This window comes from Lepisma saccharinum, chromosome 28, assembly GCF_977018435.1.
Source record: "Lepisma saccharinum chromosome 28, izLepSacc3.1, whole genome shotgun sequence".
Classification (NCBI taxonomy): Eukaryota; Metazoa; Arthropoda; class Insecta; order Zygentoma; family Lepismatidae; genus Lepisma; species Lepisma saccharinum.
Genome location: NC_139256.1, coordinates 17,211,812 through 17,232,404, shown reverse-complemented (window position 1 = coordinate 17,232,404; position 20,593 = coordinate 17,211,812). Strand labels below are relative to the sequence as shown.

The following is a 20,593-nucleotide window of genomic DNA, read 5'->3' as shown; positions in this document are numbered from 1 at the left end:
TACATAATGAAAATAAATCATGTTCGCAAGGTATAATTATTCTGTATCAAAAAAATATCTACGCTCTACATAACATAGAGACTTATAAATCATGGTTGTGTATGGTAACTGGTCACTTGTTTACTAAAAAAATTTAAGAGCAGCACAGGATTCCAAAATTCCCAAAAATACTCACCAAATTCAACAACTTTGGGCACATCTGCTTCAAATCCCTAGTAAAAGAACAAATGAAATGAATGAGTAAAAGTATTCGATACTCGCATGAAAGAAGTAATTATGAGTAAATAAGGACCTTGATTTTTTTCTGTTATTTTCCAAAATTCATGTTATTTTTCACAGAATGCATATCTTTTTAAAAATTTAGCATTCTTTTCCACCAAATAAGCCATAATTAAAACCTCTCTGTGTAGTATAATGTGACTACAGTAATGCAATTTCTAATTATTTTCTTCCACATTTATTTCTAAATTCTTTTATTGTGGCATTGATGCACTGGCATCATTTTTAAATTACGTTAATATGCAAACAAAGATCACACTATGAAGTACTAGATATAAATTTACCTTCCACAAACTCATTAATCCAGCTTCATATATGAGAATTGTAGGCACATAGTGGTTCGGATCCCACTTTAAACTGTAGGTCCAGTCCTGATTAGCCTTACTGTGTATAAAGTGGACTTAAAACATCAACTGAATCAATAAATATATGAGAATTGTGCCTTCATGGCACGGTGTTATATGCATGGGGAACTTTACCTTTTACCTCCGTATATGAGAATTTTTTATCTTCTCCAATGAGTGCTTTCGTAAAGGTTCAACAGTTTTATATGCCAAAAAAATTACTTCCACTTTCATCAATTCACAGCCAGAAACAGCTGTTTAGATGCTTGGTCTAGAATTTTACGAGGGTACAAGTCATGGCAACTATGTTTTTCTCAAAGTTAAATGGTGGCACCACAATATGACTGTATGTCCCGGAGGACGTGACACCCATAGTATGTGCAGACATCACTAGATGGCAGGTGGTGGTAATTCAATGTTGCGTCAAAAACCATACAGAATGAAGTGGCGTGGTATGAACACTATTGTTATATAAAAATAGTCCTTCTTCGGGGGAGAAATGTCAGACAAGGCCACAGAGAACTGTTGGAAGCTGCAGGGAATAATGCTCTACCATTCCTGTAATCCTAATGTATGCTTCCTGACATATAGCACAATGCTGTCCTTTACAGTTGTTTATTCACTCAATATCACAAAATATAGTTTGCTTGCATAATATTGGTACAAAATCAATGGAAACTTTTAATTTTTCAGGATTGCCAGGATAACTAGGTTCCGTGCAAGTGTTCCATGGCATTTTTATGGACCCTGTGAATGATCAAAATGCCAGAAAGTATCGACTCGTATTGGTAAATAAAAAAATGTAGCCCAGTGGTTCTCAAAATGTGTACTGTGGCACCCCATGGTTGGCTTACATATGTGCCGTGAAATGTTCCAATACTTTAACTGAAATTACAGTTATTCCAAATATGTGCTTATTTAGTACTTTTTACAGGTAAAATGTTTTTGAATTTGAAATATATGTTGTTGTTTTTTTGTTGTTTTTTTTAACTTAAGGCAAGCAACCTAACCAAGCGTTGCAAGTGTTAAATAGGCCTACATTCTGACTTGGGTGCCATGGAAAAATCTTGAAACCTTAAGGGTGCCGAGAAACCAAAACATTTGGGAACCCCTGATGTAGCCCATGCTGTCCGACATCAATACGACTAGTGCCAATATCAATACATCACCATCAACTTTGCCTACTGAACGGTGGACTCATTATGCTGTGGAGCCAATACCACTTTTAACCGATACTCTCATAGATTCTGATGCTTGAAAATTTTAATAATTAAAAGTTGTTCAAAATATTGATTAGTATTAGTGTGTGTGTATTGCACTCTCATCACATGCATCAATTTACCAAAATTTATGCCTCACAATATTCAAGAATTACATCAGAATACTAAATTACATGCCACGTACTCAAAAAAATTAAGTTTTGTTGCATAGAACTGGCACAGTATAAAAAGGAACTTTGCACGGAACGGCATTTTTGCAAAGCTCGTGAAATTCTTAAATTAAAGGAAAACTCTCTACTGCTAAATTAGATAATAAAAATTAGGAAAGATAACACAAACCTTATCAATATGTTATCATCCATTGCTTCCCTGATAGGATTATCTAATAAATGCAGTGAGACGATGTCAAAATCTTTAATGGGGGTAAGATCAGACATATACTGTATCTGAAAAACAAACGTAATTCAATTGAAAATACATTTAGTACTAAGTAAAATGAGAAAAGTGAGTAAACAAAAGCACGTGTACCTTAATAGTGTTGCAAACTTATGAAAATGAAATAATCCACATAGTCTACAAGGTGCAAAGACATTCCATTTGTCAACCGACGTGGAGTAAGCAGTGTTTCACTGATGACCTGTTGGAAGTTATTGTACGTATGTAAAAAATGAAGAAAAAAAAATGTACATCTTGCCTGGTGGCAGACTTTCGGACTCGCCACCGAAGTTAATTGGCTCCAAATCCTGGCATGGGTGTTATTTGTGAGTGTCCCTTCATCAATTTTATCTGTTGATCACTTATTCTCATCGACGGGATTAGCCAAAAGTGGAAGAAAAATTACGCTAAATTTAAAAAATCAAATACAAAATTTACATCTTATCCTCCCAGGAGGTAAGATGGTTCCGTACCAAAGGATTAATTTTTTGTCTCACCTTTTACTAAAAAAAAAGAAAACCCTTGCTAGAAAGAATGTGACACATTGAGATAAATTATGTTTTAAAACCCGAGTTTCTTCATTAAATTTATTTGATATTTGAAAGTGTTACGATTTATTATTATAGATAATGAAAGTAAGCTAATACATACGATTTGATTTACTAAATTACTACTAATTATTAATTAGAGAAAAAGAATGAAAATAACTAATTTGGTTTGATTGATTTTCTTTATTTTTACTTTGCCTCTTGTGACACTTTTGGCTAATTTGCGAAGATGGGGATGAGTGATGATGTGATGAATGGACATTCACAAACATCCAGGCCAGGAGTTGAACCCGGGACCCCTGGCACCATAGCGCGATGAGCTAACAACTTCATCACGGGGGCCGGCTAACTAATTTGGAATTCAAATATCACCTATCCTTGAATCGTCATAATCGTCTCGGTAACTAATGACAAATGTGCGTGCGCCAACGTGGTCGATCTACACCTCAATGACGCATATTCCAGTATCCTCCAGAGTGTACCTCAACATCTCTAAAGTTAATTCATCCAGAGCACACTCGTATGTCCTTTTCATCCCATTCAAGAATGTTGGATAATGCAGCAAAAACACCAAGGGAAACTAAAACAGCAACTTAGAAAAGCATTGTCGCTGGCAAAAAAGTGGGGAAAGAAGACTGTAAAATACAGAAATATTTTGAGGCAGTCACATTTTATTGTACACTACATATAAAATAAAATGCATATTTGGGGGGTGAATTTTTAAATGTCACATTTTTCTTCTCTCTTCTTGAGGTCTTTATTTTAAACCAACCTCACAGCCTGCCCTCACCCTCATCGTCACGACTTGCCCTCCATCACCCGAAAAAGTATTCCAGAGTGTGAGGATGTCCCCATCTGGATGGTGAACACCTCTGGATTATAGATCAGATCGGCTCCTCTGCATCCTCCCCTCCCCCCTCCATCATCACTGACAATGTGAAATCACACTATCATATGCCAACATTCGACATACCACTTCCGTTTCTGTACTTGACTTAGTGAGAAGTATTGAGGTTGGCAACAGCCTAATAACGGATTTCTTCCGCAGTATGTAGTCTGTTCTATGAAAGTACGCTAATGCAAGAAAAATGTGTAAATTACATTGGATTATACATTTTAAAATATATTTTCATTAAAGATTTGTTTATAATAATAATCCGTGATGATTGTATAAATTACAACCGACTTTAGTACAATATATGAATGGGGTAGGGAGAAAGAAGAAAAGAGGGAAGGGAAGGGAAGTGGGGGAAAAAGACCTGACATTATTGTAAGTAAAGTACAGCTAATTAGATGAGTAACAACAATAGTAAACTTACCCAATTTCCTTGCAAATTCAATTTTGTTACAGTCTGTGGATTTAACTTTGGATGTGACTTGAAAGCTTGGACAATTTCTGCTAAAGTTCTTAGTTTGTTGTAAGATAAATTCAAGTCAAGAACATCAGGCATAAACATACCAAGTACATCAAGAACAGCTGTAAATATGACAGGATTGGTCAGAGGGCAGAAGAACTCGCTTGTCAAATCTGTAAGAAAATCAGAAATGTAAACATTTGTAAATTTCAGAAAACCAAGATAATCTTTTAGCAGGGGGGATGGTGTTATCTTATATTGTAAGGAACAAAAAAAGTCTAAGCAACATACAAGGTGTGGCAATAAAGTTTCTGGATTGATTTTTTTATTCATTTCAGGTCATGTCGATAACCAGGGAATGGATTTACATGTAGTAGAAATGTGCTAAATATGTAAATACATATTTAGTTATTTTCACCAAAATATGTAGTTTAATATGGACTAAAAATTTTAAAAATTTACCTTTTTAATCATGTAAGATACTACACGAGTTCCATAAAATACAATATGCTTACATTAACATTAGTTGTAAAACAACACAAAATGTGTTTTCATTTTCTGTTTCGAAAACAATGGTAACAACATTTTGTTGTACGACTTCGAACGTGAATTTCCTTCTGCTGTCTCTTAAGATGGATTTATATTAACTGAAACTGCATTCAATATCGCAAGAAGCAATGGGATTGTATTTTAAATTTGTCAGTTAGTTGCAAGAAATTCACTCAACGTTTTCGATCACAAGGGAACATGTAGTTACTGCGCGAATATGGAGTATATGTTGAGAAATGTTCTGAAATATGGAAATAATATATAAAAATAACTGAAATACGTAAAATATGAGCCAAAACCTAATATATGAAAAAATATGGAATATAAAATCTGAGTTTTTCGAGTCTACATGCAATGATGATACAAAATATAACTGATTTCAGCTTCATGCATGCATATGATTTACATATAAATCTGTTCCCTGTCAATAACAAAGAGCTAGGTAGGACATTGACAGGTGGACTCTCCTCTGCCTGCAAACAAACTTTTATGGACGTGCGTGGAGCAGTCTGGCTGTAGTCTTTGTTAGAAACGAACCGTGCATGTGAGCTCCCTCGGAATCATGTTAAGTTTGAAAGTGGGAAGTCAACCACAGAAACTTGCAATTTTTTGAAAGATGTTTATGGGGATCAGTGTTAAACTCTTACAACCAAGTAGTTTAAGAAATTTTAAAGGGGGGTAGGGAAGACGTCGGGGATGACCCACGATTAGGTTACCCTTGATCTTCGAAGACTCAAGACAATGTCGAGAAAGTCGCTAAAATTGTCCGAGGAGACCATCGCCTAAGCATTCTAGCAAACACGATGATCTTGGCATGAAAGAAGTGTGTGCAAAAGTGGTACAAAAAATCCTCACACCCGAGCAAAAGGAATATTGAGTGAATTGTTGTGCTGACACTCTTGAAAACATCGAAAATGATCCTGACTTCCTCCAAAATGTAATTACTTGTGATGAAACTTGGATTTTTCTGTACAACCCTGAGACTAAGCGACAATCCATGCACTGGAAGAGCACCCAATCCCCAAGGAAAAAGAAAGCGCAAATAACAAGTCCAAAAATTCAAAGTAATGATGATTGCTTTTTTCGAAATCCGAGGCATTATTTACGTTGACTAGGTGCCTGAAGGTCAGACTGTCAATCAGGTGTATTATAAGAATGTTTTGAAGACCCTTTGTGAGCGAGTGAGGAGGAGAACCAGATATGTGGAATAATGGATTCTTCATCAGGAAAATGAACTACCTGCAAGGAGGTTTTTGGTGAAACACAACATTCCAGTGTTGGAACATCCACCATACTTGCTGGACCTAGCTCCATAGAAATAAAGAAAACTTTAGCACAGATAGACTTGATCAGTATTAGATCTACTTGATATTGCAATCTGATGCCAGGACATTTTTAATTACAGGTAAATGCTGTTAATACTACAATAGTAACAGTAAAATACACACACACACACAAAAGGAGAATGCTGTGGCAGCAATACCAGCTACTCCCCCCAAATCCTTGCAGGACTGAAAAAATGATTAAATATATTTATTTATTTACTTCTTCTTTTGGATGGCGAAGTTAAGGCACAAGCCTTTTCTTACACTTAACCTTCTCTACTTCACATTTTACAAATTTAGTTGAAATATCTAACAGTTTGCGAAATATAAAAGATCAAAATACCAAAGAAAATAAAAAAAACACAAAGAGGAGAAAAAAATAAGAAAGAAGAAAAAAACACAAAAAGACAAAAATACACATATATGCTGTAAGAAACGTAAAAAATGCACGTACAGCATGAACACACACATAACAAAAATACTTAAAATACAGAAAAGTCGGTCAGTGTTTGGCCTACAAATTTAGATCAAGAAAGGTTTCATTCTATTTTCTTTCCTTGTTTTCAGTACTGGTAAGTTACCTCCAGAAGATGCTTTCTTAATTTTGATTTGAAATTGCCGAGAGAAGAAGATTTTCTTATGTCATTGGGGAGGTCATTCCACACACTGGTGGCAGTGACAGTGAAGGAATTTCCGTAAAACGCTGTCTTGTGGGAGGGGATGGTGAGGAGGGAGTATAACTGAGGAAGGACTTTCATCACTTTTGCCCTGTAGTTTCTAGTATGTTAGACATGTATCTACCTACTTGCTATGAATTTGGGGCATATTCAGCATATTTTCACGTTTTAAAATGTACAAAAAGACACTTTCTTTTACACTTGGCTATTTCCAAAGTGGATTAAATTTGCTCCTTTTTGTCTCAAAGTAGACACAAGCTTTTCTAGGTACAATACTTTGCTGACAACAATAGACTGCCACTTACAATTTAGTTGAATTTTTTTAAGTCCACTTTGTACACAGATAGGCATATTGGGACTGGACCTACATTTTAAAGTGGGATACGAACCACTATGTGCCTCCACCCAGTATCTAGCCTGAGACCCCTTTATTACAAGGTGATGATGCTACCACTGTATCATCATCTTATTTATATTTGAAAATTTGCACAAAGTAGTCATGCTGGAACTCGGGGCTTATGAAGGTAACTAGCAAAGAAATGTGTAAAAATATTGCAGAATATGGCATTCAGAAGAAGGTCCTACATACTTTTTAGTTCTGTTTTCATAAATCTTACCCATCATGGAAAAAACAATAAATAAAAATTTTATACTTGTCAAGGCATATGTTGGGTTGGGATAATATACATCCAGAATTTATAAAATATGGAGGAAAGGAAATAGAAAAATGGATGTGGGACTTATACAGACTAATATGGGCAACAGAGAGAATACCGAAAGATTGGGAACAGAATGTAATAATTCCTATACATAAAAAAGGAAGTACCCTCGATTGCTCAAACTATAGAGCAATATGCTTAGCGCCAGTGGCCCAGAAACTATATTCACACATTATAGAAAAAAGATTAAGGCAACAAGTGGAAGATAAATTGGAAGAAGAACAAGCAGGTTGCAGGCCTCATCGTCAAACTCAAGATCTAATCTTCTCCCTGAGGAACGCAATAGAGAAGATACTAAGCAGAGGAGGGGAAATATTTACAGCTTTTATTGACTTAAAGTCTGCCTTCGACAGAGTACCAAGAGGACAAATATGGAAGGCCCTTCATCAGTTCCAAGTAACGTCAAAACTGATTAGAATAATTCAAAGTCTATATAAGAACGTTAAAGGAACGGTTAGAATAAATGGACAATCCTCCAAGGAATTTAATATGGGAAAAGGAGTAAAACAAGGTGATGGGCTTAGTCCTCTTCTTTTCATATTATTCATGGATCAAATTATAAAGCAATGCAAAAGAAGAACAAGAAAATGCAAAATTGGAAATTATAAGATGAAACCGGTATGGGTACAAACATTAGTATACGCTGATGATATTGTTCTCCTAGCAAAAGATAGCAACAGCCTACAAAATGCTGTCCTAGAGTGGGGCCGAGCATTCAAAGAACGAAAGATGGAAATCAATGTTAGCAAGACGAAAGTCATGCACTTCACTAAACAAGAACCAGCAAGGATGCACATTCATTGGAATAATAAGACCTTAGAACAAGTAGAACAGTTTGAATATTTAGGAACCATACTAACTGCGGACGGGAAAATGGACTCTGAAATTAATCACAGAATTCAGAAAGCAAATAATCTGTACTATAATATTAGTAACACCATTATAGGTAAAAAGGAGATTAGTAAAGAAACAAAAAGGAAAGACAAGGAGAGATATGATACGAAACACAACAATAAGAAGAGAATGCCTGAATCAGGAACCACTGATTGAAATCATCGAGAAGAGGGAATTAGGCTGGCTGGGACATCTTATTAGGATGGAGGAAGAGCGTAAACCGAAACAAATATTTGAGGCCCGACCAGAAGGAAAGAGAGGAAGGGGACGACCCAGGTTGAACTGGAACCAGCACATTTATGGACTGGCACAGAAGAGAGGGAAGACACTGGACGAAGTGAAAAGACTGGCACAGGATAGAACTTCTTTCAAGAAGTGGCTGAAAGGACCCGACGCCTAAGTGGGCATAAGGGAAAAGAAGAAGAAGAAGAAGAAGAGAAGAAGAAGGTCCTACATACTTTTTAGTTCTGTTTTCATAAATCTTACCCATCATGGAAAAAACAATAAATAAAAATTTTATACTTGTCAAGGCATATGTATAGAAATTTTAGGTCATTAGTGCAAATTTATTTATTTTGCATAAAATACCTAGCACATTAATAATGTTGTTAAGAGGTTTACATTGTGCACTATATTAACAAGTGCTAATATAAAAAAAATGAAACGTGCTTTACCATTATCCTTATGAAAACTCCCTAGGTGGACACTAGCCTTATTAGCAACACATCTTCTCAACACGACTGCTGTTATCTTTCGTTTCATAGCATCATTCCATTCGCATACTGGCTTGTAAATGGGAGTCACAAGGAAATTTAACTGTAATTGCAAAAACACATGAATATTAGTACATCAGGTTAATGTAGATAAAATGACTTATTGATGTTACACTGATATTTCTCAAAATTGGTTATTGTAATGATGTTTTGGTATTATTTAATATTGAGCTTTTAACTAAGCACAGTTTTGAGCTGAATGCACAGAACATAGTAAGTGCAATATTGCTTTTAATTTTTCCTTTTGCTGCTTGCACACTTTCTTATAACAAAAGAAATGGAATCATTAATCATCACTGAAGTTCAGCATGTACAGATATTACTCACCTCATACATGTTGCCCATGAAAAACTTTCTATGCAAGTTAAGTTGCTATATTACAACAATGTAACATTGACAAATCCATTATATAACAGATTCTTTTTGTTTAAAAAAATTACTAACCATTGTTATAACTGTATCTTTAGTCAAAATGAAAATAAATGTCTGATGAAAGGAGCGTGTTCTCCTGAAACGTCACAAAGAAAAACTGTTTTCTTATGCTTGTAATAACCGTAAACTACAGGAAAATAAAATAAATAAGTGAAGAGGAGGTCGTTAATATTAACATGAAGAATATCTCAAAAAATTTCTTCCATGGTATCCTGTACCATCATGCATTGCGACAAAACAGTAAAAGAGTGAAAATAGCAATGGTGCAGGAAAAGGCAATGTGTGTGTTGTGGGGAAACAAAATATCATGATGCTCCTACATTTCTTTTATGTGGGGTTACGTGGAGGACATCGTCTACAGCAAGGAAGTTACGGACTTGGTGGAATTGAAGCCCAGGATCAAAGAGGCTGTGGCATCACGTGCATTTGATCCGCAACATGTGGAGTGAATTCATCAATAGACTTGATATTGTGAAAGTCGCTCAGGGTGGCCATGTAGAGGTTTATTAACAATGAGAAGTATTCATAATTGGGAAGAGAGACATGGGGTAGTATATAAATACGGAGAAACTAGTACACACTTATCTGCAAAACTGTCTTTTCTTCGTTCGATAAAGAAGAAAAAAGTTTCGAGGATAAGTGAGTACTAGTTTCTCCGTATTTAATAAGAAGTATGTTCATTAAAATTCTTTGAGTCAATGAATGTAATTCCATATTTGTTGTTTTCGGTAAACTTTATACAGTAAAGATATTTTGATGTGCAATGGGGGTGAACAATTTATGGACATGCTGTATAATGTATATTTATTCAATTTAAAAGTTACTTCAATAAGAAAATGAAGATCGTTACACAGAATTCCATTAGCAAGTACAAAATCAAAAAATGTTGGAAATTCTTAGCTCCATTTTGTTGACAAAAAAATACAAAAGCTCAATGATTAATTTATCTGTGATTATCTATGTATGTAAATGTGAAAGATGTGTGGTTGCACATATATACACACTTTCTTCAAGCAAATTGCATTCTTAAACTTGCATTTGCACTAGGTTTTTACACACTTTTTTGTGATACATGGCAGAATGTTCAAGACATCAGGCATTCTGGATTTAAAAAATCCTCTACTTCACCCTAATAGTTGCAATTAACTTAGAGATGTAGAAAAACTATGTAAAAAACTAATCCTTACTCAATATTGAACATTGGACTTCTTGATTTGAAAGTGACAGCTTATGCATCACGTGCAATTAGAAAGCAATGCTAATGGTGCCAAGTACAACCTGTCTAACCTTATTAACAATTTATTATAACAAGAATTACTTCTAGTCCTAATAATGGCTATGCGAGCAGGTAACATAGGCAAAGTACAGCATGTATCAAAATAGAGTACACAACTTATCAGGTTTATTGTTAAAAAGCTATCTGAAACACAACAATACAAAAATCTTTAAGGTTTGTTTTCATGTGCAAGACTTTTGTAAACACAATCATTGTCACGCTGGTCTAGTGTTAAAAAAAATGGCAACTTTCACAGATGGAGAAAAAGCAGGCTGTGTCTTAAAGTTCCCAGTCCATACACTCCCCCACCCCCACCCCCTTAGACTTCTGGAATGGGGGCTTTGTGAAGATAAAGTCTATGTGCCACCTATGCCACAGAATGTGCAACAGCACATAAGAATAAGAAATGCCCTTGCTTTGGTGGATGAGGAGTTCTTGGGAAAAGTGTGGCAAGAACTCAATTTTTGATGGGATGTGTGTTGCATAACTGGTGGAAGCCACATTGAACATCTGTAGCCATTCATAGAAACTGATTGATACACAACAAGTATCACTGTTGTATTTCATATAGTTTAGTTGAAATAAATTCTTAAATTTGTTTACTCTATTCTGATACACCCTGTATCTTTGTACTCTTAGCATCCTGTTTTACATGTTGTGTGGAAACCAGTGTGTAAGTATTCATATACGAAACAAACAAACTACATTATGAACAACTTACATTTAATAATATTTGGATAATAATAATAATAAAAAAAAATAACACTAGGCATCACACTTACCTTGCTGGAAAACTTATGCATAGCAACAGCTGCCTGGAAGTCATCTGTGTAGAATGATACATTCTTGCCATCCTTACAGTACTACAATAAAAGTTATGGTACAATCAAAACTATTATAGCTTCCACAAAAACACATTTCAATACAGACCAAATCACGTAGAACTGTAAAGATTGTGAACTTAAATTGTTCATGATTTCTACTAATAATCACAATATACATAATTACAGTTAGAACAGTGAAATCTATCCAGAATGAACCAATGAAAGGAACCATTATTACTTGTTCTTTTTTCTTTTTTTTGTTACTTAGCATGGCATTTCTGCTACTTTTGGCTAATTGAGTTGATGAGGATGAATGATGATAAAATGAAATTCACGAAGTGACATTCACAAAAGAACATCCATATAATGGGACTCAAATCCACAAACTTCAGTACCAAAATCAATTGTGATTCACTGAGACTGCCATTAGTTACTTGAAGGGTGGAATAATTTACCCATTATGTTAAGTTATATTATAATTTTGAAAAAATTTACAAGTTCCTTTACTTCTAAACAGCTAGCTTGTATTGTTTTTTTCTGTTCTTTTTTATCATCACGAAAATTCACTCTAGCCATATATCGGTAAGAAGTGGCATGATATTTCAAATGTTCCTGTAGGAGTGTGCAAGATATGTCGAAAAAACCTTAACTACTGTATTTTCCATGAAATTATAGCCTCATTTGATATCTTGCATCACCCCTTCCTAGGATTACCAGATCGCTATAAGGGAAATGAAGGACATGTTTGTTGTCCCTAAATGTAGGACTTTATGTCAAAATGTACGACACAAAACATACGCAATAAATAATAGATATTTCTACAGAACATGTTGAAAAGTAATTTAAAAATGACACATTTTTAGTTTAAAAAATTAATTCTTAACGAATTCTTAAATGTATTGTAAAATACTAAACAATGCACTTCTACTACATCTTTTAACTGGTACTTCTCGGAAGAGAAATTTTCTCAAAATTTCAGGTTTAGTCAAAATATATTGATGAGAGACTTGAACATTCAATCTTCAAAATTGTAGGGACCAGCGCCAAACATTTTACAGACTTTATGGAAAACAAAAATCTCTCGTAAGTCCATTGTGCTGATGGTAGTGAAAGTAATCTCTCAACATTTGCATTATGACCTGTAATGGCTAACAAATATTCAGCAATTACCGTAGTTTGAAATGGTATTTTTAGTATAATTACAGGATTTCTACCAAAATATCAAATCCAAAATTCTTGTTTTTATCAGGACCTTTTTTTTTTTTTTTCATTTATCCGATCCCTACTTAGTTAAAGTTGGAAATTAGCAAATAAGAAAATACATATCTATGATATTTTATTAAAAACCCCTACCAAATGGGCAGTTAAGATTAAAACTGAAACTGTATTTTACAAGAGAATTAGACTTGTTTCATCTATTAATGCATCCTGGACTGCATTTGCCAGAATAGCTAGGTTCTAGCATCTGGATTCACAGCCAGTATAATCTTATGTGGAGCTGTGTATGTGATTGTTTCTTCATCCATCTCATCTCACCACCATTCATCCTCATCTTCACGATTAGCCCAAGGAGCAGAAAAGTGAAGTAAACTAAACTAAATCAACCAGTCAGTAATTGTGACAGCCAAAATTCTTGACCACAAGTATAATTTCCTGATTTTTATTGACTTCTTGACCTACTTGTTGATTTCCTTACTTCTTCTTGACTTTCATGACTGTTAGACACCCTGAATAACTCTGTTCTCTATACCCCCTGCTTTGCAATAAAAAATATTGAATAAGAATGGGAAAGACCTTGTTCCTTCCTAACATCAGAATGTAGACCGAAAACTTTGTTCATTAGTTGCTTCCGTTTTCTTGTTTGTTCTCTAGCAGGACAAACTTTTATTTTCATTTTGGGCATTTGCATGATTTCCCTTTGTTCAACGAACCACATACGTATTTTCCTAATTAATATTATGTGATGTTCAAAATATAGGACATTTATGATATTTTTCAAATTCCTTCCAGACGCCGGACATAAGGCTAAAAACGTAGGACATGCCCGGGAAAACCAGATGTCTGGTAACCTCACTCCTTCCTATTTAAAATTTTTGAGTTGAATTAATGGCAGCCTTATGCTTGATACACCGAAACATGGTCCAGCTGAGTCTAACCTTTTTCTATCATGACCAATTGTGCCCATCATTACTTCTTTAACCTTTTGCTGCCCAAGCGTCTCGATCGAGATACCCAAAAGTAACCCTCACGGGACCAAGCGTATCGATCGAGACGCTGTGTCAAGGTCGTAGTTTTTACATTATAACTTTTCTATTTTTGACTAGAATTTCGATTTTATTTTTTTATATTGTTCCTGACACATGTATTTAGCAGAAATGGTTTTTTGCATTTTTTTGTCCTCATGAAAATGGGAGGGGGAAAGGCGGGAAAACGGACTTCTCTTTTGCGTCTCTTTTCAAGGTCAATTTTTTGTCGACACAGGAAGACAAATTTTTTTAAAATAATTTTTGGGGGCTTTCTCCCTTCCCCCTCCATATATACACCAAATTTGCATAAATTTTGCATTTTGTGCATTTTGACATTTTTTTTCGGGGCGGGGGAAACACAATTTTTTTAAGAAAAGTATTTTTGAGGGGATTTCCCCCCTTTCCCCCTCCATATGTACACCGAATGTGCATAAATTATATACCGTCTGAATCTGTGATTCATTCTGCGTACAACGGTATATCTTTCATATCTCCAGGGCATTTAGTTTCTGAGCTATAGTCATTTCAAGGTACCGCTGCATTTTGAAGCTTGAATCAGTGGCATCCCGACCATTCCTTTTGGAGGTACAACTCAAGTTACATTGGTCATATGACAATGATGCAAATATTTTTCTGATTCTTACATGCCAGCGATAATTTCTATGTGCATTTTGAACATTTCATATCATTTTTTTCAGGGGGCAGGGGGGGGGGGGTGAAACCCCATTCTTTTAAAAAAAAAGTATTTTCAGGGGATTTCCCCCCTTTCCCCCTGCATATATACGCTGACTGTGTATAAATTCTATATCGTCTAAATCTGTGATTCATTCTGCATACAACGGTATATCTTTCATATCTCCAGGGCATTTAGTTTCTGAGCTATAGTCATTTCAAGGTACCGCTGCATTTTGAAGCTTGAATCAGTGGCGTGCCGACAATTCCTTTTGGGGGTATAACTCAAGTTACATTGGTCATATGATAATAATGCAAATATTTTTGTGTTCCTTACATGTTGGCGATCATTTCCATGTGCATGTCGACACTGTCATGTACTTTGTTCTTGAGGGGAGGGGGAAACAAAATTTTTTTCCCGAAATTTTGGAATTTTGAGTTAGCCCCCCCCCCCGCCACATATACGCCGAATTTGCAAAAATTTCATATAGTCTGAATCTCTGGTTCATTCCGCGTACAACGGTATATCACTCATCTCTCTAGGGCAATTAGCTTCCGATCTACACTCATTTAATTGAAACTCTGCATTTTGCTCAAAATCGGCTTGGGCAACCGAGGCTTACTTCTGAAAAAGGCCTTGGGCGGCAAAAGGTTAAGTCAACCCATGTTAAATATTAATCATTATTCTGAACAACTTTAATTGTTACAAGATTCAAGCATCAGTATCTGTGGGAAACTGTACAAAGTTATACTGACTCAAACCTAATTGCAATAATTCTAAACACACTGTTCCTGATGCAAGGTTAGTCGTATTAATGTTTGAACCAAGCAGCATAAGTCTCGACCAAACATCCTACCAGTTATACTGCAACTTCCAAAAGTCCATCCCACATTTAAATTCAATATAACTTTGTAATGAACAGATATATTTCAGTGAAATAAAATTTGTACTTCACAGCAGTCTTTTAAGTTTTACTTGGCAACACTGCATGTCTGTCGTCCTCATCGCCACACGTCCAACTGGACACCATTCACATCAATCCATTCCTGCAATCTTGTCCTGAAATCCAGAATAGCTTTCCGGCAAAGACTGCAGATATATTTGCTTCGAGATCATCCAGATCTCTTGTTTTTTCCGCTTACACTTCCATCTTGATATATTCCCACAGTCAAAAGTCACACGGAGCCAGGTCTGGCGACCTTGTGGGCCCTCTTTGGCCTGTCCACCTTCATCCTAATTCCTGATCCAGGACCGCATGTCATCCTTGATAACAAGTGCAACCAGCAGGGAAAGGTGGAATGTCTGCAGTATCGGACCACTTTTGCTCACTCAAACTCAATCGAATCTCCCACGTTCGAGCATGATTCGCTCGAATATATAGAATATCAAATATCATCTCAATGGGATAATAATCGTACAAATATATATGTAAAATTCATGCTGGTTGTTTCAGCCCATAATCATCTATTCATTTTCATATATTGCTATGTATTGGTAAGATACAGTAAATTACAGTTTAACTTGAAGATGATGACTATGTTCATGGTTATACGTGAACTAATGGGCTTAGAGTGTATACAGATTGTTTGCCCGTTCGAGCGTTATTCGCTCGAGTGAAGAGACATCTAGTGTCATCCATGCAAACTATTAGACAATCGAGCAAAAAAGCCTCGATGCAGCACTCTAGTATGCAGCATGATCACGGTCACGGTATCTTCCTCAAAGTTTAGGTGATCCATCGATACAGCGCACCACACATGCCACTTCTTGATGCTTTTTACGTCTGTGGCGTTTTTGTGATACATGCTGCTGAACTTTCAATGCACCAGAACGCACGATTTCAGCACTCTGAATACAACAGAACACGGCACCTTCTGGATCAACGCCATCTTGGAATCACCTGATCCTCTCAACATGCAGTGTTGCCAGGTAAAACTTTAAAGACACTGAAATATCTTTGTTCGTTATAAAGTTGTAGTTAATTTAAAAGTGGAAAGGAAATTTGGAAAGCCCTGTATAAATACATTATTAGCTGGTGTGAACATTATATACATACCCGTATAGGTGTCACTGCAGTAACCTTCATTGTGATGATGTTCATTAAAATAAGAGGCTCCATTTGACTTGCGCCAATAATCTGCAAAGCCAAGAAATAAATTAGTGACAAATTACCTGTTTCTTAGTCAGTAGAGATGTTGTGCATGCATGTTCTGAATAGTGAATGCTTTTTACAGACTGATATTTCTGTGTCTATCATCACTTTGGTGTGGAATCCCCATGTCATATGCAGTGGTTGGAAGCTACTGTAGCTAGCTACAAAATTTGTAGCGGTAGCTGTAGCGGCGCTACATTTTTTAAATTGTAGTTGTAGCGGTAGCGAAGCTACAAAATTCCTGTAGTTGTAGCGAAAATTTCGCTACAGCTACATTTTTTCTCACCATTTTGAGGTAATTTTGGAAAGTGGCAACGGCGTCAAAAATAAACGACAATATTGCTTACTTTTGCAAGAGACTCAAAAAAACAAAGTCAATTACATGCAAATACAGATAATCTTATTATAAATATCTTTAAAACACAGATTATAGATATCTGCGTAATTTATTTCATTAGCATCTGAATAATTCTAATATCCAGATAACTAACTGGCATACATTAATATTTTCCGGCTAATAGTCATTTCTTTTATCTGCATCGCTATTTTGGGGAGAATCATGCCTCATTTGCTACACCGCCAGGAAAAATTGCCCCATTTGCGCCACCCCTGGAACAAATCATGTGGATATCGCTGGCGTAACAGACAGCAAAATATCGATAATTACTGTGTAAAACTCAACCTAGAGTGCAAAAACGAGGGATCCATTTCCTACTAATCTGACAAAGCAGTAGTGCCAACCATAGGCGTAGCTAGAACTTTATATTTGGGTGTGCACAAAGAAAAAAATGAGGTCTTGTACCTTGTTAATAGGATATTGTGCAACACAATGACTTGACTCTTTAACTGCACTGATGTTTGTAAAGGAATATAAATTCACTAAATGACAGTGTTGAAAATTTCTGTAGTAGAAAAAAATCAAATTGCATAAAAATTACACACATACAAAATGTTCATAAATGTTACAAACAAATAATCAAAATACACGTCATCTATAACAAGAGGCGTCTGTCAAAAGGTACAATGTTCTTAAACTCATCAATAACTTCATTTACATCAATAGACTAAGATTTTTCCTGTTCCACAAATAGCAAGAGCAGGGGTTCCAATCTATCCTGCTTCTGAGTTGCTCTTAATTTAGTTTTAACTTGGGTAAGCTTGGAGAAAGCTCTCTCTCACAAGTGCAGCTTGTAACAGGTATAGAAGAAAAGCGCTGTAGTCAGGGACGTAGCTCGGTTCATCAGTTCGGGGGTGCCCAAAACTTAAGATTTTTTCTATCAAACCATTAAAAACTAACAAACTATTAATATACCATATAGGCCTACATATATGTACAGTGTGTGTGTGTGTGTGTGTGTGCTTTATATATATATATATATATATATATATATATATATATATATATATATATATATATATATATATATATATATATATTGTTGAAAGAGAACATTATATTCTCCTGTAGCCCCTAAAATTTTTGAATATAGACTCGCGAAATCCACGGCCATTATTCGGGAATCTAAATGCACAATGAACGCATTAACTTAATGGCATCTAGACAGTCTTTAAAAATCCATGTATTTTCTCTTATGTCAGATTTGAGATACCAAGAACAATGGCATTAGTCGTTACTCCTTAGATTTGTAAATTTGCTTGAAGAAAATTGAGAAGTAGAGAAAACTCTCTTCCGTGGGTTTAGATATAAAAGGGTGCTGGAATCAGGTGTACAATTATGACAACGGTGCGAAAATGAAATGTTTGTGTAATGAGTTCAAGATAGTCATCCCATGTATATTGTTTATACCAGAATCAAATCCGGCGGCCTTTAGTGCAAGACGACACCCTTAACCACTATTCTATGGGACATGCACGAGTCTTTTGTGGCGTCGTACTGTTCACATTGGAGAATGATGACGATATATACGAAATTTTATGCTCACATCTAGTTTCTTAAAAGTAACCTTCTTTGCGCGTGCAAAACTGAATATATGATGGCAATAGAAACAACAAAATTCTCGTGCGCTCAAATTATTGTGCTCTAGTCTTTCAAGGTTCGATCCCTGGTAGAAACTCCAAAATTTCTGTGATGGCCTAACATCATGAGGACAATTGAGAAGCTACTTGAAATCAATATGTAAGCGAATTCCACTCTCAAAGCTAGATGGGACTCGATGTGATGACCACGCGTCACCGAATGGAAAAACACTTCGGAGGCTTTGTCCTTCAAAATTAATTTTACTGAATAACTGTACTTTTCTTTAGAGGACCTAAACATGGCTTTTTTGCACAGTACAATGTTGTTTTCTTTCACCCTACTTTTATAGTTTTTAATTCAAAGGATTCCACTCCTAAAGGATGAGCATGACACACTACGAAACCAGAGGTCCAAGATTCGGACCTAGGACAGGTGTGGATGCATCATGTCTCGCATCGCTATTCCTTCGGATCATCATTCAGTCTCATCGTCGCATTTAACACAAGAGGTAGAAAAGCGGCGTAAAATAACAAAATAGAAATTATTGATTGACTTGGTTCATTTTACTTCACTTTTCTGACACTTTTTGGCTAATCGTGAAGATGAGAATGAGTTAAGATTAACTTGATGAAAGGACCATCACAAAGAAGACACATTCTCAGGCCGGGATTCGAACACGGGACATTCTGCTTCGTAGCGTAACCTGCTAAACACTCCAACACGGAGTTGTCGGTCCAAATAGAAATGTAAATTAGAAAACGCCATATTGAATTTGCAGGAACCGAGTTCACCAGCAAGGGCAAATGATTTTCGCTCCCACTAGGATAGGCAAATAACAGAAAATGCTTGATAAGTAATTTGGCTCTCCATATTTCATGATATTATTATGTAAGCAACTATTATTCGCTATATATCTTTGGATAAATTTTATTTGTATGTCTAGTCAACTTTTCCGCCTAAGCAGCAGCCACAGCGTCTGCATTTGCGGGTGGAGGCCAGGGTTGTTCAAGGTCCAGGAATTTTAAATAAATTCAATTCCGGTCCAGGAGAGAAAATCAGCAAGCGTAAATGGGTTCTGGACCGTAATGAACCTTTTTATTTGTAAAGTTTTCAATTCGGTCCAGGAATATTCTTCCCAGATGAATTTCAATTCGGTCCAGGAACCTTATTTCTCGATGAATTTAAATACGGTCAAGGAACATTTTTTCCGGATCAGTTTAAATAGGGTCAAAGTTCCGTATTGAAATTAAACAATTCGCAACTTGGTACGAATTTAGATTGTGCGAGAGAATAGGTTCCGGTCCTATAATGGAATTAGAATGTATGCGTTCCCTAATCTTTAACAATCCCAGGGTTGTTAATGGTCCAGGTATTGTAAATAATATCATTTCACATCCGGGAGAGAAAATCAGCAAGTGTAAATGGGGTTCTAGGCGTCAATTCGGTCCAGGAACCTTTTTTCCGCATGAATTTAAATACGGTGCAGGAACATTTTTTTCGGTAAAATTTAAATACGGTCCAGGAACCTTGTTTTGCGGCTGAATTTAAACACTGTCCAAGAACCTTTTTTCCAGGATCAATTAAAATTCGGTGCAGGATTTTTTTTCCCGGATCAATTTAAATACGATCCAGTAACTTTTTTTAATGGAACAATACACTACTAGGACCGAATTTAAATTGTGCGAGAAGAAAGGTTCCGGTCCTGCAACGGAACCCAATAAAACCCATAGAACTTATGGGTAGATGGACCTTTGACAACCCTGGTGGAGGCTAAATAAAGAAAAATCACAAAATATGCAGAACTTTGAAACGTATTATTTCTAGGGCATGCACACTACTATAAAATGTTGACTACATACCTCGTTTCCTTCCTTAATTGAAATGTGACTTATTC

The 20,593-nt window shown here is 35.8% G+C and overlaps 1 protein-coding gene across 3 annotated transcripts in view; it reads right to left on the bottom strand.

The window, feature by feature from the left end:
* LOC145980567 (nuclear RNA export factor 1-like) overlaps nucleotides 1–20,593 on the bottom strand; it is a 73,616-nt gene that overhangs the window by 28,402 nt on the left and 24,621 nt on the right. For all 3 annotated transcript variants that reach the window (XM_083113600.1, XM_083113601.1, XM_083113599.1), the window contains 6 exons: nucleotides 16,626–16,706; nucleotides 11,609–11,689; nucleotides 9,020–9,161; nucleotides 4,146–4,354; nucleotides 2,183–2,289; nucleotides 176–212 (listed from right to left, as the gene is read on the bottom strand). In XM_083113600.1, coding sequence (XP_082969726.1) covers nucleotides 176–212; nucleotides 2,183–2,289; nucleotides 4,146–4,354; nucleotides 9,020–9,161; nucleotides 11,609–11,689; nucleotides 16,626–16,706 — 657 coding nt within the window. The remainder of the gene's footprint in view (nucleotides 1–175; nucleotides 213–2,182; nucleotides 2,290–4,145; nucleotides 4,355–9,019; nucleotides 9,162–11,608; nucleotides 11,690–16,625; nucleotides 16,707–20,593) is intronic.